General features: G+C 40.4%; 1 protein-coding gene across 1 annotated transcript; it reads left to right on the top strand.

Moving 5' to 3' along the window:
* The first annotated feature begins 14,729 nt into the window (after positions 1–14,729).
* Positions 14,730–23,140, top strand: LOC117461740 (uncharacterized). The gene is made up of 4 exons (XM_071206405.1): positions 14,730–15,273; positions 15,412–17,316; positions 17,571–21,539; positions 21,678–23,140. Exons 1-4 carry the CDS (start codon positions 14,872–14,874, stop codon positions 22,890–22,892), a joined length of 7,491 nt encoding a protein of 2,496 aa, XP_071062506.1. The 5' UTR covers positions 14,730–14,871; the 3' UTR covers positions 22,893–23,140.
* Positions 23,141–23,874: the final 734 nt, after the last annotated feature.

Genomic DNA, 23,874 nt, shown 5'->3' with positions numbered 1-23,874 from the left:
TCCGCCCCTGCCTATAAGGGACAGTTCGAGCATCATCGACTTTGCGCTGTCATCGAGGTGAGGATGGCCGAAGCCACTACACCACCCATAAATCCCCAGCTATCGTTTAGGACTACAGTCCACCTGATTAAACTTCAAATCGGGATTGGATGTTGGATTGGCAGTGCGTCAAGGTTACGGAATCGAAGCTGGATCGAACGCCCCCCCCCCAAAAAAATGATCTATGGGGCGTCTCGATTGGGAACGTTTTCGTTTTTCCAACAATTAGAAGTTGCCAGTATTAAACACCAATTATTAAACAATTGAAATGAACCGATTAAACATCTCTCTGACACAGTTTAAACGCATTTCAAGTGGAAGAGTTGTCCGTGTCTCCTCTTCGTAAAGCCGGAAGCCGGAAGCTGTATTATTTTCAAAAAATAAAAATAAAAACATATTTTTTTTAACCATAACGGGTACTTTACACAACATTGATTCAAATGTATCCTTGTTTTAATCCTTGTTTTATTTATGTTAAATTGTTGTTGTCGGTTAATTTTCCATTTTATTTATTTTGGTTTAAGATATCATTAGTCTTTTTTTATTATTATCATGCTAGATGTTTAAACTTTTCTGTATTTTATAAGGCAATATATACTTTTTTGTTTTTAGGCTACTTAGGTTATTAAAGAGTTATCGTGTCAAAATACAGAAAATGTATTAATATTTTTATTGTATCATCGGTACAGGAAATTACATAATTCAGATGACCACCTATTGGCCAAAGACCGCTGCCACCGGCATTGCAATCCATCCTCTGCCAAAGTAAGTTGTGTCACTAAAGTCTGATGCATGTTTTGCTTAGATTTAATAATTGTGGATTTTTTTAAGCCTTCACTCGCATGGTTCATCGTACATAATGAACTGTTCTAAGTCTGAGAAATGCCTTCGCCATAATCAGCAAAGCAACATTAATGTGAAATAATTCTTGCGGGCGGCTAGCTAGCTAGCTCACGTTCAACATAAGCTTAAACTAGTTTAGCTACATTTACATCAGCTCATAAGTGGTGTGTGAAAAATATTTGTCTTAATTACGGCTGAATACGTCGGTGTTAAAGTGTGAGTTATACGTTATCTCAATCGCTTTTGTTTTACACATGACAGTACTAACGCTGGTCGACATTTTAATATATGTTTGGGGGGAGGGGCATAGTCCATGTGCACGTCCATGTGCTTGTTACGCGTATGAAACAGGAAACACGTAAATGAACTCAGTCTGTCTAAAGTAGTTAAACCGTCACAATGTGCACTTAAAAAAAGCTAGTTTCACTACATAATTCACTGTTTCTGTTCTCTCCTGCAGCTCCTGTACCCACACCACAAACCCATACACTGATCTACACCATCATAAAACCAACGGCACTTTTAAGAGCCAAACTCAACCTATCTCTCTGTCTATCTCTCTAGCTTTCTTATAGTTATTGTCTCTATCTTTTTCTATCATTCATTATCTATTTCTTCATCTATCCATCTCAATCTTACAATCTGTCTCACTATCTCTGTCTGTCTCATACAGCAGCTGTTTGTTTGCATATCTGTTGTGGCTGTCTGTCTGTCTGTCTGTCTGGCTGGCTGTCTGTCTGTCTGTCTGGCTGGCTGTCTGTCTGTCTGTCTGTCTGTCTGGCTGGCTGGCTGTCTGTCTGGCTGTCTGGCTGTCTGGCTGGCTGGCTGGCTGGCTGTGTTGCAATGGCAACAAAACACAACCCAGACCCCAATAATCCCACATCCAAAGAAGGGAAACGCATGGCTCTTGAGCTGAAGCATGAACACATGCTAGCTGAAGCTAAGGTTGGTGTTTTAACCCATATGACCTCATTCATTTCCTACTTGAATGTGGCACTATCTGTTATCCAAACGATGCTGAACAGGCCAAGAGTAACTGGATGTTGGATCAACGTATAGGGCCTTTGCAAAACGGTTCATCATTACAACATGGGGGGCAGAGGCTTACTAAATAAAGCTTGTTCAACTTGTTTTACTTCATTAGTTGGATATGGTAGGAAAAACTTGAAGCAAACATTTTCTTCAAGAGAATGAATTTCCTTTTTATTTGTCCACTGTCATATGGTATCAGTTTATCAGCAACATCAACCTTACATGAGTTGTTACTTGGTCACAGAAAGCAGCGGAGGAGAGGAAACGGGCACGCTCTGTAGGAGACACTTTACAGTCCCCGAAAAGGGGCTGTGTAGAACGTGGCAAGCCGAGAGGGAGGCGTGGAGGGCGACACCAAGGCTCAGCTACAGGTTGAAATCCCAATTATTTTACATTTTTATGAATTTACTAAATAAATGGTTGGAGAATTGAATGAAAACAGTAATTTCTTGTTGAGGGTCTACAATAATTCAAATATATAAACGCATAGTGACACTGCAGTCGGAGACATTCCCACTGTGGTGTCATAAGAACTGCTTTATTTAATTTCACAAGCTTTTAAACAATAGGTAGATAATACAAATCATCAGTTATCTGCTGTTAACCCTCTGTGTGATGTTTTACAGTCACATCCCCCCCGACTGAGGGCTTCCAGTCTTCCCGTGTGGAGGTTCTGCAACTGAACCTTCAGCACAACACGAATTTGGTAAATCACAAAAATGGCTTTAAGTTTAAAACTAAAATAAATTGTGTTCGTGAGAGAAAATAACCTTATACACAACTGACAGTTCAGGACTCGAACGAGGAATGTAATTCAGTAAAGATATTGGCCAGCTCCATACTGAGCAAAGAAATGATCCTTGATTTTTAGTGTTCATCTTAAATATAGTCATGTACAGTTAAAGTTTCCCATTCTGTTCACAGAAAAGAATATGGAGAGACTCTGACATTCTTTCCTCATGTCCTCCGGAGCCTCAAAGAAGCTCATCCTGGCCTTTTCGGCAGCAGAAAGCCTCAGAGCGCCTTAAAGAAGCAAGACCACACCACCTACAATGCCTTCTAGAAAAAGAGGCTGTTGGTCATCCCCTGTGTGGCCTCTGCCACGAGCCGGCTGCTATTAGGTGAGATAACATTTACCTTTATTTAAATGACTTTACCTAATTGTAATTGTTCAGTATTAATGCTCAGTGCTATTTCAGCTAACATGCAGGACTTTTGGGATGTTAGAAAACTGGATACCGAGAGAAAACCCACCTGAAAATGAAAGTAATTCTAGGATATTAGAATCATTTTGTATTTCCTCCCAAGGTGTAGAGAGTGTCTCATGTTTGTATGAAAAAGGTATAACCATAGTAACCACATGTCTGTTCAGGAATGAAGGACTGTATTTTTCTAAACATTTAATATGTATTTATATCCGAGTACCTAAGGAAATACACATACCCAAGTATCCCATTTTCCTTTCATATTTATGAAGCTGTGGGTGAAATAGTTATTTAGATTAAGCTATTGTTGTTATTATTATTTACCTATTGGAACAATCATTATTCCCAAAAATGCAAGAAGTGCAATTAGGTGTTTTGAGATATTGTAGAAGCATGACTTGTCAAGAAGTTACCAACAATAACTTTTTAGGAAAACATCGGAAAACACTCTTGACTTTGATAAATGTAAAAGCTGCAAATCTCAGAGAACAAACGTCACTGTGTGAGCTCTGCATGTGTGACCATTAACGAGGGTTTCATCCCTTCGATCTATCCATTTCATTACCTGGCCCCTCCCCGTCTCACATCATCCCGCTGGGGCTGCTCCTCCTGCCCCACCTCTATGATGGTGCACTGCTTCACGGGAGGGTCTTCAGCACCTCCACCTGCACGGTGCTTGTCTCTGGCACCTGGCTCTCTGTGGTCCCTGCCTCCTGCCAGTTGTTTTCTGGTTCAGCGTGACTCTCTCTTCCTCAGGATTTCCCGCACCCCCCTGGCCCGTGGAGTCCTGTGTCCAACCTGTGCAAGTTAAACAAATGTTGGTCTTGACTTGCTTAAGACAAAGAGGTTAACTCATATATCTAGAAATAAGAAATACTGCGTGCTTAAGGTATGTTTCCAGACAGGATCAAACATACTGTCATGTCATAGGACTGCGTGCAGTCAAAGCTAATAGCAGAGTAATAGTGGTATTTATCCAGTCAACCATTTATGGTTTTGTTTTTGCGATGTTATTCTTCCGATTCGTGTCTACATTCCATGTCAATGTGTCGGTAGACAACATACAGACGTGTGCATGTATGTTCCCTTACATTATTTACATCCACACATTTTGTTCAGAATTTATGCGACTGATGCAAATGTGTTTTGCTCACAGTAAGTGCAATCAAATAAGTAGCAAGTCGTTTTGGATAAAAACATCTGCTACATGTAAGGGCCTCTGGATGCACTGGATAACTGCTTTTGTTTACAACCCGAGAAACACGACCTCAATACAGAACTGCCAAACTGAATATGTGGTCAACTGGGATCGTCTTCATGTATTGTGCTCTTACCATTAACCTCAACATAGTTCTCCCTTTTGGGCATTGATAAAGGAAACGGTTTAGGAACGGTTTGCTAAAAGGAAATTGCTTAACGGATGGCTCAAGCCTCAACATACATTTCAGTCATCAAACCTAACTACCTTGACACTAACAACTTTCAATTTGTATACAATGAATACGGAAGTGTTCAATACCCCAAAATGGTTTTTCAAATTCAAGTAAACTTGCCGACCGATTTCCTGATAAATAACAGTTACATGTCCACAAGTCCCCTCTGCAGTGAGCTATGTCTCATGAGGCTACATACTCAGTGTTTAAAAATGTATTTATTGTATGTAGTTTGCTAAAATAATAAACAGTCAAACGTTGTCCATATCCCTAAATATTTTGCAATTACTTTCAACTTGTGTAAAACTTTGCAGCTAAAAATAGTGACAGCTAACAGGTAGAAAGGATGTGTGTTAGTTGTCTCACAAAAATATAGTTTGCCAAACCCAAATAAATGGCTCGAATGACTGCTTTCTGGCTGAATCAAAGGATACATACTGGATCAAGTTGTTGTCCCCAAGATTTGGGTGGATTGAAAACAGTCGCTGTAAGTTGTTGTTAACTTAACTGACTTTATTAAATGAGTTGATCCAAACTCATTCCATATAACTGTGTTGGTTATAAGGAAATGTTAAGCTCTCCATTGATGTAAACATTTTGAGTACACAATACTGTGAACTGTGAAGATATAGTGCAAGCATCTCACCTTCACAAAGGTACTCATAAGAAGTGCCTATCTTGTCAAGGTAATCCTGGGCATAGGCGGTCAGTGTGCAGCGAGGGGTTAGGATTTCACATTTGACGTCCTTCTTCCTGGTCTCCTTGCCGAGAAGCAGCACCGGTTTAAAGCCAATGGCATGGAGTTTCTCAAGCTGTAATGACAACATAATATATTTACTGTTTAAAGAAATGGAAAGGAAACATCAACACCAACAACAACAACAACAACAACAACAACAACAACAATATAACTACAACTATAACATTACTGATGACAGCATCTAGTTGTATGCCATTCATAAACCTAGATGCTGAGTTAAGCTTTTGCAGAATCATGTATTTACCAGGAAGGGTTACACAGTAGAAGCAGAACATATTTTAGAGACAAACACGAAATACAAATAAATCAGTATCCTGAGTCCCAGTTCAAACCCTGATCATCTTAAAGTTAAAGTACAATAAGATACAAATGTGTGACCACTCAACAATTAACAGTTAACACTTACAATGAGTATTGCATAATTAAAAATGTAACACAATCCAAGCATAGCTTGACACTGTTGAAATTGAAATTGCGTGCTGCGATGTAAAACGTTCCCGTATGTTGTGGCTGCAGTCGTAAGAGTAATATAGAGTAGTAACATACAATGATGTTAAAGGTGGGGTAGGTAAGTTTGAGAAACCGGCTGGAGATACACTTTTTGTTATATTGCATGGAATGCTCTTAACATCCCGATAGCAATGAATATCTGAAGTGCTTTGACAATAAATCCATAAAGAAATGTAATCTCTGGAAGCCGTAGTGCTGTAAAAAGCACGACCAATCATCTGAGCCGGCCCGGCTAAAGTAACTGGATGGCCTACCTGCCTGTCAGCCTTCCATCGGGGCACAAACTGATCTCATGCCCTCATTGGTCATGTGCGCGTTCGTGTGTGTTGGAGGGGCTCTGTGAGGAAGGGGCAGATTTTCTCCGGTTGTGTATTTTCAAATTCTAGCGATCTCGAGCCGGTTTCTCCAAAATTACCTACCCCACCTTTTAAGGTCTAAAAGTGTGTACATAAGCAAGAATGGAACACAACATGGAAGTGAAGGAAGTGCTCTGTTTATTTAAATGTGAAAGTTAAATTAAAATAGTGTCCCTTGGCTGTGAAAGTTAAGATAAGAGTAGTTTTAAAATTGAAAGAAAAGAGAATATTAAATAATACCTTTGCAATAATATCTATATTTGAAGTTGATATCAAAGTGTATATTGGTTAATAAGATACAAACATCATTAAGAAATAAATGTATATAAAAAACATTCAACTTCATCCTGGCCCAATATATTGGCAAACTGTCAGTTCTTTGGTGTCAGCTTGGTGTGTCCGGGCCTTAACATACAGTACAAAGTGTACATACCAAGACAATGGCTTCATCCTCGATGGAAGTAATGTTGTGGTTCTTCTTCCGCCCTGACACCCAACCCCCTCGCTTCTCATCAAACCTCTTGAGCTTCTTCTCAAGGCGCAGCTTTTTTGGCTGCTCCTTAAGGCAATGTGTGCACAGATCTTCTGTGCACAAAATAAAATGTTCTGACAGAAGGGACATGTCTTTTTTGTAGACCCACCTGGCATGATTAACACGGGATTACAAACAGACAGACTGAGAAACACAGGAAAGTAGAGAAGTACACAGCATAGATGGAAGGGTGAATAAAGAAATGGATGATAGATATAAGAGAGCTAGATAGGGAGATAGTGAGATTTGAGTTTGGCTCTTAAAAGTGCCGTTGGTTTTATTATGGTGTAGAATAGATCAGTGTATGGGTTAGGGATGGGAACGATTAATCGAATATTCGAAATGATTCAGGTATTCGAATAATTATTCATGTCTTCGAATATGAGTTATGAATATATATATATTTTTTTGGGAGTGTAAGTTGATTATCAAATTGAATAATTCAATGTATACATATATTTATATATATACGACTGTGCCATAGCTAAATGTGTTAGGTGACGTCTAAAGGTGTGTGTTGCTCCGCTCACCGGCCCCTCACAGCGGGCAGAGCTGCAGGTGCTGATCTCTGTCTCTCGCGTCCGGTTATACTTCACTCGTGTTTATGTCCAAATCCATCAGATCTAGCTAGTTCTAGCCAATGATATGGCTGCTGCCCCTCCCTACACGCAGACCACGCAGACTCAAACCTCATCTTAGGCCCAAATGTGGCGCAAATGCGCTCTGCAGCCGCTGCAAGGTTCCGGCGTTAACAGTTCATGAGCGTGCTCCCCCACCCCCTGTCAACACTCGCGACACATGGGCTGCAGTCGAATAGTCCAAAGATCAGCACCTAAGTTCTAACCCTATCGTCTATTCCTTGACCTCTGAGTGAAACGTCACGGGGTTAAGGGATAGTGGACCGGAGAATTCAAAAGGACTTAGGAGAAGAGACTGCGGTACTTTTAGAGCAGTGTTTCTCAAACTTTTTCATACCAAGGACCACTTAACCAATAAAAAAACACTCACGGACCACCTAACTCCACACATATCCAAAAACACATCGTTTTTTACAAATCGCCTGAAAATGATACAAACAAGTGGCCAAAGGTGTGATGAGGGTGTTTATCTGGGCTATATCATGCAATCAAAAGTGAAACTTAAGCTCGCTCCATTGCGGAGATATTCCCGCGAGAGTGCGGAAAACTTAAATTGATTTATTTATTTAAAATGTGAAATTTTACCAATATACTCATGGACCCCTAGGGGGCGCTCACGGGCCACCAGTGGTCCGCGGACCACACTTTGAGAAGCACTGCTTTAGAGAATCCGAATGCACTTTCACTATCCGACGTGTTTATGATGCGCGAGCAGACGTCATGAATGTGCTTCTGCTGCTGTGGGGGAACTATGGAAACCACAGTTTTCTAAACAGCGGACTACAACATGGATGTTCAATAAGAACGAGGGACTACTGTGAACTCATCTAGAGACTCTGCTCCGTGCTCTGATGCTGCTGCTTTGCTTTATGAACGTGGACAACAGAGAAACATATTCTTCATGACCAAAGTTGGAATTGAAATAAAAAAGGAAAGTGAAACTTCTGCTCGTCACCCTCTCCCTCCGGTCCACATTAATACCAATGATCCCAATACGTATGATTGTATGAACTAAAGATCTTAAAATCAATACAGATGTATTTATTATAAACGTTAGTCCCTAACATCTATCACTGTGTATATCACCATTCAAACATCTTTTAAAAGTTGAACAAACCCCACACAGCTCAGTAAAGACTGAAATGTTGACTTTATTTGATAATCTCAGTGAAAACTAACGTTCATATTTCTCTTTTTGATTATAATACTGATGAACGTTCAAAACTAAGCACTTTGGCAACTTACCACCTATGTTTTAAAAAGCTTAATAAGCACCGTAACTTTCATGATATCATTTCTCGGTCATAATCGGTTGTTTCCGTGAACGGCCGACTGTTGAGTGACGGCAAATGCTGCGGCTGCAATGCATTGTGGGGCAGCATTTTCGCTTCTGTCGGTTAGGGAGGTCCAGTGGTTCCTAAGCTAAAGGAGGTTATAAAGGAAGTTTGAAACCTCCTTTCCTATCATTCTCATCATTCTAGAGAATTCGAACGGCACTTATCATGGCTGCCACTGAGGGACTTCCGGGTCATTTCACTCCTTTAGGAAGGTTCCTAAGCTAAATGGACTATTCGACTTCAGCCCTGGCCAGCCTAAACAACAATAAGCGCTGCTTGGCAACCGTGTGTGGTGGCAAAGTACATAGACATTTTGACTGGAGAGATTTAGTTTTGCCGGTATTCAACATATTTTACCGGTCATAGTCCGGTAATTATTTACACTCTAAGAAGAGATACATTTATATATACATGCTATACCTTGCTATACCCGCAACCTCCGTTCCAGCTGAGAGGGTCTTCTCTACAGCTGGGCTGATTGTGAATCACCTCCACACATGAAAGCTGTAGGCCTATAGCTGTCAAACTGTGATCACCAGTTCAATACATTTGACAAATTCAACTTGGTTTCTACACTTATTTGAACATGTATGTATTTCCAAAAATTCTTGAAAAAAAAGTTGTGTAAAAAAAAATTCAGAAAAAAACGTGTGACCAAAATTTGTAAAAAAAAAAGAAATTGCCCACATTTTTTTTTATAGGATATGTCCATTTCGCTTAACCGTTTTTCGGGGGGTCGAATATTCGAATATACATTTGCTTTCAAATTCCCATCCCTAGTATGGGTTTGTGGTGTGGGTACAGGAGCTGCAGGAGAGAACAGAAAAAGTGAATTATGTAGTGAAACTAGCTTTTTTTAAATGCACATTGTGACGGTTTAACTAGTTTAGAACATAGACTGTATATATAAGGTTTAGACAGACTGAGTTCATTTACGTGTTTCCTGTTTCATACGCGTAACAAGCACATGGACGTGCACATGGACTATGCCCCTCCCCCCAAACATATATTAAAATGTCGACCAGCGTTAGTACTGTCATGTGTAAAACAAAAGCGATTGAGATAACGTATAACTCACACTTTAACACCGACGTATTCAGCCGTAATTAAGACACATATTTTTCACACACCACTTATGAGCTGATGTAAATGTAGCTAAACTAGTTTAAGCTTATGTTGAACGTGAGCTAGCTAGCTAGCCGCCCGCAAGAATTATTTCACATTAATGTTGCTTTGCTGATTATGGCGAAGGCATTTCTCAGACTTAGAACAGTTCATTATGTACGATGAACCATGCGAGTGAAGGCTTAAAAAAATCCCCAATTATTAAATCTAAGCAAAACATGCATCAGACTTTAGTGACACAACTTACTTTGGCAGAGGATGGATTGCAATGCCGGTGGCAGCGGTCTTTGGCCAATAGGTGGTCATCTGAATTATGTAATTTCCTGTACCGATGATACAATAAAATATTAATACATTTTCTGTATTTTGACACGATAACTCTTTAATAACCTAAGTAGCCTAAAAACAAAAAAGTATATATTGCCTTATAAAATACAGAAAAGTTTAAACATCTAGCATGATAATAATAAAAAAGACTAATGATATCTTAAACCAAAATAAATAAAATGGAAAATTAACCGACAACAACAATTTAACATAAATAAAACAAGGATACATTTGAATCAATGTTGTGTAAAGTACCCGTTATGGTTAAAAAAAATATGTTTTTATTTTTATTTTTTGAAAATAATACAGCTTCCGGCTTCCCGGGACACGAAGAGGAGACACGAACAACTCTTCCACTTGAAATGCGTTTAAACTGTGTCAGAGAGATGTTTAATCGGTACATTTCAATTGTTTAATAATTGGTGTTTAATACTGGCAACTTCTAATTGTTGGAAAAACGAAAACGTTCCCAATCGAGACGCCCCATAGATCATTTTTTTGGGGGGGGGGCGTTCGATCCAGCTTCGATTCCATAACCTTGACGCACTGCCAATCCAACATCCAATCCCGACTTGAAGTTTAATCAGGTGGACTGTAGTCCTAAACGATAGCTGGGGATTATGGGTAGTGTAGTGTCTTCGGCCATCCTCACCTCGATGACAGCGCAAAGTCGATGATGCTCGGACTGTCCCTTATAGGCCTACGTCTGTTTCCGGTTCTTTTATTTTGAAATTCAGTCCCTGACGGACGCCAAAAAAGCCTGAGATTATGGAATTAAACCAATAAATAAAAGCAAGGATAATTGTGTGTTATTGGTGAGTAAATAACAGTGTGTTATTTTGAAAAGAATAACAAATTAGAAGGAAAAAAAGATTTAAAAAATACAGATTTCAGTATCCTGAGGCTCTGATCCCCATTTCTTTTCATCACAGACGGCAACAAAAGTCAGAAATTATACGATTTAAAATAAAAGCAATAATTGTGGCTTGATATTGAGTAAGGACATGTTTTTATGAACCACACAAAAGACGTGCTGCAGGCAGTTGAAATACATTGCTTTTAAAATCGTGCTGTGCAACATGAAAAAAAAGGGGCAAATCGTGATGGTGAACACGATTCAATAGATTAAAAATCGTGTTGGTGAACACGAAATGCCGTGAGACCGGGTTGATATATCGGTCCAATTGTAGTAATACCAGCCTTCTACCAGATATTATTACTTAAGGTGCCTCCTCCTGCAGAAAGACAGGGGTTACTCCAAATAGGGCACGATGGTAAAGAGAGCCCCTCTATGTTGAGTCTCCTGTGCAGTTGCTTTACAATCGAGCAGGAACTTTCATTTTCAAGGTTTCTGCTCTGCCCCATAGAAAGTGGTATGGCCATCCATCTGTTGATGTCCTCCTTAATGGACTGGAAAATAACAGGGCCGTTAAGGCTAAATATTTTAGAGATAGGAGAGACGATGTTAATTCCCAAATACCCCATTCCATTTGTTTTCCAAATAAAGGGGGTGTGCTTATATGTATATGAGTTAAGTGGGATTGCTTCACTCTTGTTCCAATGTATCTTATATCCAGAGAATCTGCCAAATAAATGTATCATATCAAGAACTGCGGGTATAGAGAGTGCTGGCTTGCTCAAAGTAAGAAGTATATCGTCAGCGTACATATTTAATTTGAAATCGTGTCCATGAATGTTCACACCATGTATGTCACCATTAGAGCGAATTGCACTAATGGTTCTAGAGCCATAATAAAAAGTAGGGCACTAACGGGACACCCTTGCCTCGCGCCACGGTGTAAGGGGAAAGGTTTTGAGATGAATCCATTAGTTCTAACAGAAGAGAAGGGAGCGCTATACAAAACCTTTACCCAGCTAATCAACTTGGGCCCAAAGCCACATTTTTGAGCGTGTAAAATAGATATGCCCATTCTATTTGGTCAAAAGCTTTCTCAGCATCTAGTGATGCTGCAATCATTGGCAAATTGCTGGAGCTTGCTTCTAGGATAATCTGAAAAACCCTCCTCATGTTATTTGAGGACTGGCGGCCTGGAATGAAACCTACTTGGTCCAGATGCACTATAGATGGAACCGCCATCTCCAAACGGAGTGCCAGTATCTTGGCTAGAATCTTGTAGTCACAGTTTAAAAGGCTTAAAGGACGGTGGTTACCCATCAAAGAGGGATCTTTGCCCGGTTTAGGCAACAATGAAATAATGGCCCTGCTCATGGAGGGAGGCATGGCTTCAGATTCTAACATTTCATTGAATAACAACAGTAAATATGGTGAAAGCTGTTCTTTAAAACATTTATAGAACTCTGTTCCAAAACCGTCATCCCCTGGAGTTTTTCCTGATGCCATCTTCATGATTGCGTTTTCTATTTCATTTTGGGAAACAGGTGCCTCCATAGCTCTGTCAGCCAAGCTGACGCTAGGGAGGTTAAAACCTCCGAAAAAGCTATCTAAGGCTTCTTCGTTTAAGTTATTTTTTGTGCTATATAATTTAGAATAATAATTGTTGAAAGATTCGTTGATTTTGGCTGCATCACACTGCAGCCTGTCATGCTCATCTCTGATCGCTGGAATAATCTGTCTGTTTTCTATTTGTTTCAATCTATGAGCTAACATTTTCCCTGCTTTGTCTCCGGATTCAAAGTATGTTCTTCGTAAACGAAAAAGAGCAAAAGCGGTCTCCTCATGTACAAGTGTCTGCAAATTAGTCCTAGCGGTGAGAAGTGAGTTCCTTAGATCTAAATTGGATGGGTCTAGCATATGCTGCTCTTCTAGAGTCTTGAGTTTAAAGTTTAATTGGGATTTCACCTCTCTGCGCTTTTTATTCTCTGCCGAGGAGAAACTAAATAACCAGCCCCTGCATGTTGCTTTGAAAGCCTCCCAGACAGTGGCAACGCTTGGTACAGAATTTAAAATGTGGTCTTTAATGAGCAGTGTGCCTTTTTCATTTTTGAGTAGAGAAAGAAAACAGCCTACATCAAAGCTCTCCATAGGGTTTCATTTATTTTGTTACAATAAGTGTTGGCATGCTCATTCTTTAAAACAGAAGCTTCAGATTGCTTATAATTAGAGGAAATATAAAGGGCATATTTCAAGGTTGTTATGTACATTAGATTTGTTAGAACATGTTTTCAACTTTAATTGACTGAATTTATTTGAAAATTGGGCTTATTTACACATGAATACTGTGTAATATATTTGAACATGTATATTCTGCCCCCGCTACCATAGCTGGGCAGACAGACAATAGGTTCCCAAGAAAACTCAGCTTCAGCAGTTCTGTTTTAAAGTTTTACTCAGAAAGCACTGTAAAACTGGACACACACAAGAACATGTATATTCATTTCAAGCATAGCAATCATTTAACATATCATACATTTCCCACGTGTGTTAACGCAATCCAATCTCACGGCATTTCGTGTTATAGTCAAGACATGTAATTGATTCGTGTTCACCATCACGATTTCCCCCTTTTTTTTGTGTCACACAGAACGTTTAAAATTGAAATGTCCCATATAGGCCTACGTCTGTTTCCGATTATTTTTATTTTGAAATTCAGTTCCTGACGGACGCCAAAAAAGCCCGAGTTTATGGAATTAAACAAATAAATAAAAACAAGGATAATTGTGTGTTATTGTTGAGTAAATAACAGTGTGTTATTTAGAAAATAATAACAAATTAGAAATAAATAAATACAGATTTCAGTATTTTGAGGCTCTGAGCCCCATTTATTTTCCTCACAGACGACAAAAAAAGTCCGACATTATACGATTTAAAATAAAAACCATAATCGTGGCTTGATATTGAGTAAGAAGATGTTTTTATGAAGCCCACAGCTTCCGGTCTTCCAAGACCTGACCGGACAAAAATACGTGTTGCAGGCACGAAACATACTACATTGCTTTTAAAATCATTCTGTGTGACACGAAAAAAAGGGGGAAATCGTGTTGGTGAACACGAATCAATAAATTAAATGTCGTGACTATAACACGAAATGCAGTGAGACTGGTTTGGTTAATGGTTGACAAATCCGCCAATAATTGGCGTTTCTAAGGCTACAGGGGAGTCTGTTCATTTGTCAGGCCTTTTGTTAATCATCTTTGATTGTCCAGTATTAAACCAAGTCCATGCAGGAGTTCCAGTTAGGGAAATCCATTAGGCGCTTTCACACCAGAGTACTTTTCCCCGTACTTTTCCCTTTTAGTTCCGTTAGTGCCTGGGATTTTGCGTTCCCACCAAAAAGAGAACTTAGTTCATGAGAACTTCTCCCCCCCTTTTTGGTGCCTGCTAGAGAGGTTGTAATTTCCTGGGGAGAAAAAAGTTCCAATTTCTGATTGGCTGGGCGAATTGCCAACCACGCCCCATAAAACTCTGAAAAGTTTTTGTGAAGCCGCCATTTTATTTCCTCCTGGAATGTAGAATACTTTGAAATGGAATGTAGAATACTTTGAAATGGAATGTAGAATACTTTGAAATGGAATGTAGAATACTTTGAAATGGAATGTAGAATGTGTCGGTAGACCAAAGCACATTCCGGAATGTTCAGCTCTGAAGTCATACTGAACCTGATTATGTCATATCACATTGTCTGCAAGAGAGCATTCTCTCTGGTTAAATAGCTACTCAACTTATTCACAGTTTGTGCAGGACGATAACAAGCCAGGTTTTATCCCAGCTACATCGAGTTCACATTATCAGTGAAAAGCAGCTATTTCTTCACGATGAATAAGATGGACAGAGAAAGATCAGTTTTCAACGTGACGTACAACAACTCTCCATGGCACCGAAAGAATTGTCCCTCTGAGGACAGTTCTGCTGAGGAGGAGATCGAGGAGGAAATCCCGCAGGAAACCATGGAGGAGGGGCAGGAGTTTGCAAACAAGATGGAGGAGGACGTTGAGGAGGTTCAAGAGTTTGTATACTCGGCGGATGAAGACTTCGAAGATTCATTGGACCTTCATGACGAGGAAGAGTCCAAAATTAAAGAAATGTCTGACCTAGATGAGACAGAGACAGAAAGCGAAGAGGTTCTTGAGTTTGCTGAGGAGGTGGAGGAAGATATTAAGGAGCAGACCTCCATCTCCAGCAACGGAGAAAACTACAGCGACACTTCCTTTGACGAGGTAATAATTCAATTCAGTGGCACACATGTCTACAAGTACACTCATGAAAACTGTAAAAAAGCTAATACCCCACTTTTGTTTTCTTAATAAAAAACACTGCACATAGACAACACAATAATACTTTTTTATGTTTCACAGACAGAGGACTCTGAAAGATCTGAGAGATCTGACGAATCATCTGGCCTTCAGGAAGCCGTGGGTGAGGAGAGCAAAGCCAAAGCTGCTCTTGAAGAGGCTTTGATGAAGGAGAAAACATCTACAGCTCAGCACAAAGCAGCCCTGAAGCATGAGCAAAAAGAAAACATCGCTCTTGCAAAGGCTCTGAAGTATGAGCACAATGAAAATAATTCCCTTCGTGATAGAATAAAGCTCATAAACGCTGCTCTGAAACAGTCACAAAAGGAGCCGCAGCGTGGTAAAACAAAGCTGAAAAACAGAATCACTATAATGACTTCTGAGCTTGAAGAGGACAAGAAGGTGATTGAGAAGCTCCAGATAGATCATCATGCATCCTCCAGCCAGCACCAAAGAGAAATCTCAGAGCTGATTCTGTTGAATACTGCCTCAGTTACAGCAATAAAGGACCGCCTCACTGAGTTGCAGGAAGAAAGTCTGAAAAAAGACAAAGACATTGAATCCCAGCACTCAAATGTCCTGAATCTCCAAAGCGACATTGTAGCCAAGGTCAGCATTGTTACCTCACTACAGGAGAGAGTGAATAAGTGTGCCTCAGACCTCAAAGAGGAGCAAACAAAAAGCAGCTCACTGCAGAGGGACTACGAGGCTGCTGTCTCTCAGCAGAAGAAGGAAGCAGAAGAACTGGCCCGTCTGACTCAGGGGAACCAACACCTCGCCTATGAGAACAAAAGACTGCAAAGTGAACTGGCTGCTCTCAATAAACAGCACATTGAAGAGAAGAAGCTTCAGGGCGACAGAGGAGCTTGCAGCAGACTGGAGGAGGCCCTTAAGAAGGAGGAGGCTCGTTTCTCCAGAGCCTCAAAGACGACCCAGAGCCAAGAGAAAGAGCTGTCTGATAAGACCCTGGCTTTGGAGGGACTGTGGAGGGACTACGAGGCTGCTGTCTCTCAGCGGAAGAAGGATGCAGAAGAACTCGCCCGTCTGACTCAGGAGAACCGACACCTCGCCTATCAGAACAAAAGACTGCAAAGTGAACTGGAGGCTGCTGTCAATAAACAGCACATTGAAGAGAAGAAGCTTCAGGGCGACAGAGGAGCTTGCAGCAGACTGGAGGAGGCCCTTAAGAAGGAGGAGGCTCGTTTCTCCAGAGCCTCAAAAAAGATCCAGAGCCAAGAGAAAGAGCTGTCTGATAAGACCCTGGCTTTGGAGGGACTGTGGAAGGACTCCAAGGCTGCTGTCTCTCAGCGGAAGAAGGAAGCAGAAGAACTGGCCCGTCTGACTGAGGGGAACCAACACCTCGCCTATGAGAACAAAAGACTGCAAAGTGAACAGGAGGCTGCTGTCAATAAACAGCACATTGAAGAGAAGAAGCTTCAGGGCGACAGAGGAGCTTGCAGCAGACTGGAGGAGGCCCTTAAGAAGGAGGAGGCTCGTTTCTCCAGAGCCTCAAAGAAGATCCAGAGCCAAGAGAAAGAGCTGTCTGATAAGACCCTGGCTTTGGAGGGACTGTGGAAGGACTCCAAGGCTGCTGTCTCTCAGCGGAAGAAGGAAGCAGAAGAACTGGCCCGTCTGACTGAGGGGAACCAACACCTCGCCTATGAGAACAAAATACTGCAAAGTGAACTGGAGGCTGCTGTCAATAAACAGCACATTGAAGAGAAACAGTCAGAAATCAACGAGATTGCGAACTTTGATGAGACAGAGTCAGAAATCGAAGAGATTCTTGAGTTTGTTGAGGAGGTGGAGGAAGAAATCAAAGAGGAGATTCAGGAGTTAGCTGAGGAGGTGGAGGAAGAAATCAAAGAGGAGATTCAGGAGTTAGCTGAGGAGGTGGAGGAAGATATTAAGGAGCAGACCTCCATCTCCAGCAACAGAGAAAACTACAGCGACACTTCCTTTGCTAATGTAAGAATTCAATTCAGTGGCACACATGTCTACACTTACACTCGGGAAAACTGTAAAAAGGCTAATACTCAACACTTTAGTTTCTTTACTAAAGTTTTTCCAAAAAAGAAATCAAAATAGTAAATCATCTTTAATGCATTTGATCACCGCATACTTTTTAACCCCCATTGATGCAGAGTTAACTCCACTTCTGTTTTCTTAATAAAAATCACTGCACATAGACAACACAATAATAATTGTTTTTTGTTTCACAGACAGACGACGACATTAAAAAATTGCCTGACCTAGACCAATACCAGACAGAGTCAGAAAAGGAAGAGATTTCGGATTTTGCATCAGAGAAAGAGTCTGAAAACGAAGAGATTTTGGACTTCAATGATGAGAAACAGTCGGAAGTTGAGGAGGATCAAAAGTTTGTGCACTCGGTGGATGAAGACTTCGAAGATTCATTGGACCTTCATGACGAGGAAGAGTCCGAAATTAAAGAAATGTCTGACCTAGATGAGACAGAGTCTGAAATGGAAGAGATTTCGGATTTTGCATCAGAGACAGAGTCTGAAAACAAAGACATGTTGGACTTGAATGATGAGAAAATTTCCGAAATCAACGAGATTGCGAACTTTGATGATGAGAACATTTCCGAAATCAACGAGATTGCTAACTTTGATGATGAGAAACTGTCCGAAATCAACGAGATTGCGAACTTTGATGATGAGAAAATGTCCGAAATCAACGAGATTGCAAACTTTGATGATGAGAAAATGTCGGAAGTTGAGGAGGATCAAGAGTTTGTGTACTCGGTGGTGGAAGATTCATGGGACCGTCATGACGAGGAAGAGTCCAAAATTAAAGAAATGTCTGACCTAGATGAGACAAAGTCAGAAATTGAAGAGATTTTGGATGTGGCATCAGAGACAGAGTCTGAAAACGAACACATGTTGGACTTGAATGATGAGAAAATGTCCGAAATCAACGAGATTGCGAACTTTGATGATGAGAAAATGTCCGAAATCAACGAGATTGCGAACTTTGATGATGAGAAACTGTCCGAAATCAACGAGATTGCGAACTTTGATGATGAGAAAATGTCCGAAATCAACGAGATTGCAAACTTTGATGATGAGAAAATGTCGGAAGTTAAGGAGGATCAAGAGTTTGTGTACTCGGTGGATGAAGACTTGGAAGATTCATGGGACCGTCATGACGAGGAAGAGTCCAAAATTAAAGAAATGTCTGACCTAGATGAGACAGAGTCAGAAATTGAAGAGATTTTGGATGTGGCATCAGAGACAGAGTCTGAAAACGAACACATGTTGGACTTGAATGATGAGAAAATATCCGAAATCAACGAGATTGCGAACTTTGATGATGAGAAAATGTCCGAAATCAACGAGATTGCGAACTTTGATGATGAGAAACTGTCCGAAATCAACGAGATTGCGAACTTTGATGATGAGAAACTGTCCGAAATCAACGAGATTGGGAACTTTGATGAGGCAGAGTCTGAAAACGAAGAGATTTTGGACTTCAATGATGAGAAACAGTCGGAAGTTGAGGAGGATCAAGAGTTTGTGTACTCGGTGGATGAAGACTTCGAAGATTCATTGGACCTTCATGACGAGGAAGAGTCCAAAATTAAAGAAATGTCTGACCTAGATGAGACAGAGTCAGAAATTGAAGAGATTTTGGATGTGGCATCAGAGACAGAGTCTGAAAACGAACACATGTTGGACTTGAATGATGAGAAACTGTCCGAAATCAACGAGATTGTGAACTTTGATGATGAGAAACTGTCCGAAATCAACGAGATTGGGAACTTTGATGAGGCAGAGTCTGAAAACGAAGAGATTTTGGACTTCAATGATGAGAAACAGTCGGAAGTTGAGGAGGATCAAGAGTTTGTGTACTCGGTGGATGAAGACTTCGAAGATTCATTGGACCTTCATGACGAGGAAGAGTCCAAAATTAAAGAAATGTCTGACCTAGATGAGACAGAGTCAGAAATTGAAGAGATTTCGGATTTTGCATCAGAGACAGAGTCTGAAAACGAAGACATGTTGGACTTGAATGATGAGAAAATGTCCGAAATCAACGAGATTGCGAACTTTGATGATGAGAAAATGTCCGAAATCAACGAGATTGCGAACTTTGATGATGAGAAACTGTCCGAAATCAACGAGATTGCGAACTTTGATGATGAGAAAATGTCCGAAATCAACGAGATTGCAAACTTTGATGATGAGAAAATGTCGGAAGTTGAGGAGGATCAAGAGTTTGTGTACTCGGTGGATGAAGACTTCGAAGATTCATTGGACCTTCATGACGAGGAAGAGTCCAAAATTAAAGAAATGTCTGACCTAGATGAGACAGAGTCAGAAATTGAAGAGATTTCGGATTTTGCATCAGAGACAGAGTCTGAAAACGAAGACATGTTGGACTTGAATGATGAGAAAATGTCCGAAATCAACGAGATTGCGAACTTTGATGATGAGAAACTGTCCGAAATCAACGAGATTGCGAACTTTGATGATGAGAAACTGTCCGAAATCAACGAGATTGGGAACTTTGATGAGGCAGAGTCTGAAAACGAAGAGATTTTGGACTTCAATGATGAGAAACAGTCGGAAGTTGAGGAGGATCAAGAGTTTGTGTACTCGGTGGATGAAGACTTCGAAGATTCATTGGACCTTCATGACGAGGAAGAGTCCAAAATTAAAGAAATGTCTGACCTAGATGAGACAGAGTCAGAAATTGAAGAGATTTTGGATGTGGCATCAGAGACAGAGTCTGAAAACGAACACATGTTGGACTTGAATGATGAGAAAATATCCGAAATCAACGAGATTGCGAACTTTGATGATGAGAAAATGTCCGAAATCAACGAGATTGCGAACTTTGATGATGAGAAACTGTCCGAAATCAACGAGATTGCGAACTTTGATGATGAGAAACTGTCCGAAATCAACGAGATTGGGAACTTTGATGAGGCAGAGTCTGAAAACGAAGAGATTTTGGACTTCAATGATGAGAAACAGTCGGAAGTTGAGGAGGATCAAGAGTTTGTGTACTCGGTGGATGAAGACTTCGAAGATTCATTGGACCTTCATGACGAGGAAGAGTCCAAAATTAAAGAAATGTCTGACCTAGATGAGACAGAGTCAGAAATTGAAGAGATTTCGGATTTTGCATCAGAGACAGAGTCTGAAAACGAAGACATGTTGGACTTGAATGATGAGAAAACGTCCGAAATCAACGAGATTGTGAACTTTGATGATGGGAACATTTCCGAAATCAACGAGATTGCAAACTTTGATGATGAGAACATTTCCGAAATCAACGAGATTGCTAACTTTGATGATGAGAAACTGTCCGAAATCAACGAGATTGCGAACTTTGATGATGAGAAACTGTCCGAAATCAACGAGATTGTGAACTTTGATGATGAGAAACTGTCCGAAATCAACGAGATTGCGAACTTTGATGATGAGAAAATGTCAGAAATCAACGGGATTGCAAACTTTGATGATGAGAAAATGTCGGAAGTTGGGGAGGATCAAGAGTTTGTGTACTCGGTGGATGAAGACTTCGAAGATTCATTGGACCTTCATGACGAGGAAGAGTCCAAAATTAAAGAAATGTCTGACCTAGATGAGACAGAGTCAGAAATTGAAGAGATTTTGGATGTGGCATCAGAGACAGAGTCTGAAAACGAACACATGTTGGACTTGAATGATGAGAAACTGTCCGAAATCAACGAGATTGTGAACTTTGATGATGAGAAACTGTCCGAAATCAACGAGATTGGGAACTTTGATGAGGCAGAGTCTGAAAACGAAGAGATTTTGGACTTCAATGATGAGAAACAGTCGGAAGCTGAGGAGGATCAAGAGTTTGTGTACTCGGTGGATGAAGACTTCGAAGATTCATTGGACCTTCATGACGAGGAAGAGTCCAAAATTAAAGAAATGTCTGACCTAGATGAGACAGAGTCTGAAATTGAAGAGATTTTGGATGTGGCATCAGAGACAGAGTCTGAAAACGAAGACATGTTGGACTTGAATGATGAGAAAATGTCCGAAATCAACGAGATTGCAAACTTTGATAAGACAGAGCCAGAAACCGAAGAGGTTCTTGAGTTTGCTGAGGAGGTGGAGGAAGATATTAAGGAGCAGACCTCCATCTCCAGCCACAGAGAAAACTACAGCGACCCTTCTTTTGCTGAGGTAAGAATTCAATTCAGTGGCACACATGTCTACAATTACACTCAGGAAAACTGTAAAAAAGCTAATACCCCACTTATGTTTTCTTAATAAAAAACACTGCACATAGACAACACAATAATACTTTTTTATGTTTCACAGACAGAGGACTCTGAAAGATCTGAGAGATCTGACGAATCATCTGGCCTTCAGGAAGCCGTGGCTGAGGAGAGCAAAGCCAAAGCTGCTCTTGAAGAGGCTTTGATGAAGGAGAACACATCTACAGCTCAGCACAAAGCAGCCCTGATGGACGAGCAGCTGAAAAGCAGCTCACTGCAGAGGGACTACGAGGCTGCTGTCTCTCAGCAGAAGAAGGAAGCAGAAGAACTGGCCCGTCTGACTCAGGGGAACCAACACCTCGCCTATGAGAACAAAAGACTGCAAAATGAACTGGAGAGTCAAGAGAAAGAGCTGACTGAGAAGACCCTGGCTTTGGAAAAGAGCCTGACACTTGAGAAACTCCAAAAGTCGTCTCTAAAAAGTGAGAATAAGCGATTTGAGACGATGGTTGGAAAGCAGGCGTCAGCTGGACCGATTTCAATCCTCACTCAACAACTGGGAGAAGCATCTGCGTACGACATGGAGACATTAAGGATGGAAAATGCTGACATCAGGGCTAAATTCCTTGTCCTGGAGAGAGAATACGACAGAGAAAGATTTGAACTCCGCTCTCTCTCTGCGGGCCATGTAGAGATGCTGTCAAGGAAAAATGATAGCATTTCTGACAATCAGTTTACCATCACTAATCTACAGCGCATTGTAAATGAGTTCAAAGCAAAGGAGTCAAAGACCAAGATGAAACAGGCCAATCTCGAAGAAGCCCTTAAACACGAAAAGACAAGAAACTCTGAGCTGCACCATACTGTTGATCAGATCTCCTCCAGTTTGGAAACAGAAAGGACCAGGTGTGAGAAGCACCGTGTCGAGCTTCAAGAAGCTTTGCAGAAGCAGATCACAACTCTGGAGGAAAACAACAAACTGACCTTGTCTCTGCAGAAGGCTCAGGAAACCTTCCCCAGGCTTCAGGAAATGCAACGTGCAGAGACAAACTACAACTTTGGAAGCATCAGTGACACCGAGTTCAGGCTCAGAGAGCAGAAATATTCCCTGGATGAGAGCAATAAGGCGCTTCACCACCTGCAGCATGAGTACACCGATCTGGGGAGGAGGCACTGCGACATCAACGCTGAGTATCGTGAGCTGCTCAAGATTCACACTGCCCTCCAAGTCAGATATGAGAGGCTCAGCAATGCTCAAGGAAACCCACGCCCAGACTTCAGTCCATATCTCTTCCAGTCAAATTGTACAGCACACTAGAAAATTATCCTCCAAGGAAAATGTGCGACTGGCACCGACGCAAATATGTTTTTTTGTTATAATGTACTTTTAAAAATGTTTATTATCTTTATTTATTTTCACACAACATCTGTTGCACGTCACGAGCACCAGGAGGTTGTGGGGCAGCAATGGGGCGGAGTAATCGATGTATGGTTGAAAACAGTTTTCTAGGTTGATATTGTTGGTCGTTGATTATGGTTGAATAGTATTGAGCTTTATGTTTATGTTTATGTATGTTATTTATTATATGTAATTTATTATTTGTAGTTGTGTCTTTTATCTATGTAATGTCTTTTCTTTAATCAATAAATTTAAATTTCAAGAATTTGTGATGGATGTTTTTCTGAAAGTGGCAACAACATTTGCTGCCCAGTGTTCAAATTAATATAATTGTGCACCAGACTAAGAAGAATCTCTACATCTACATTTCTGAGGAAAATATTTTACTTTTTACTCCACTACATTTACTTAAGCACTCACAGTTACTAGTTACTTTGCACATATAAAATACCTGATATGCTGATATGGTATATTGCAGTACTGCACCAGTAATACACAGTATTTGTAGTATCTACATTTGGTCCACGTTGTCAAACTACAATGCTTGAATGCTCTTACTGTACATTTCTAAAAACAGGATAACATAATTACCATAATATAATACTGTGAACCTATCCATTCTGCATAAAGACTACTTTTACTTTTAATACTTAGAGTACATTTAGCTACAAATTGTGCTATTTAGTACTTTTACAAGGGACTTTTAAGTCTTCTATTTTCTAACTAATCAAACCAAGGAGAAAATTATGGTAACACTTTATATTAAGGTACACACATTAATCAACTAGTTGTTAATTAACATGCATATTAGCAGTATATTGGCTCTTAGTCATTATAAAACACTTATTAATGCCTTATTCTACATTCTACAAGCAATAAGCCATTGGTTGAGTTTTTCCTC

This window comes from Pseudochaenichthys georgianus, chromosome 17 (assembly GCF_902827115.2).
Source record: "Pseudochaenichthys georgianus chromosome 17, fPseGeo1.2, whole genome shotgun sequence".
Classification (NCBI taxonomy): domain Eukaryota; kingdom Metazoa; phylum Chordata; class Actinopteri; order Perciformes; family Channichthyidae; genus Pseudochaenichthys; species Pseudochaenichthys georgianus.
Note: the sequence above shows the minus strand (reverse complement) of the source record. Positions and strands in the feature narration are given on the sequence as shown.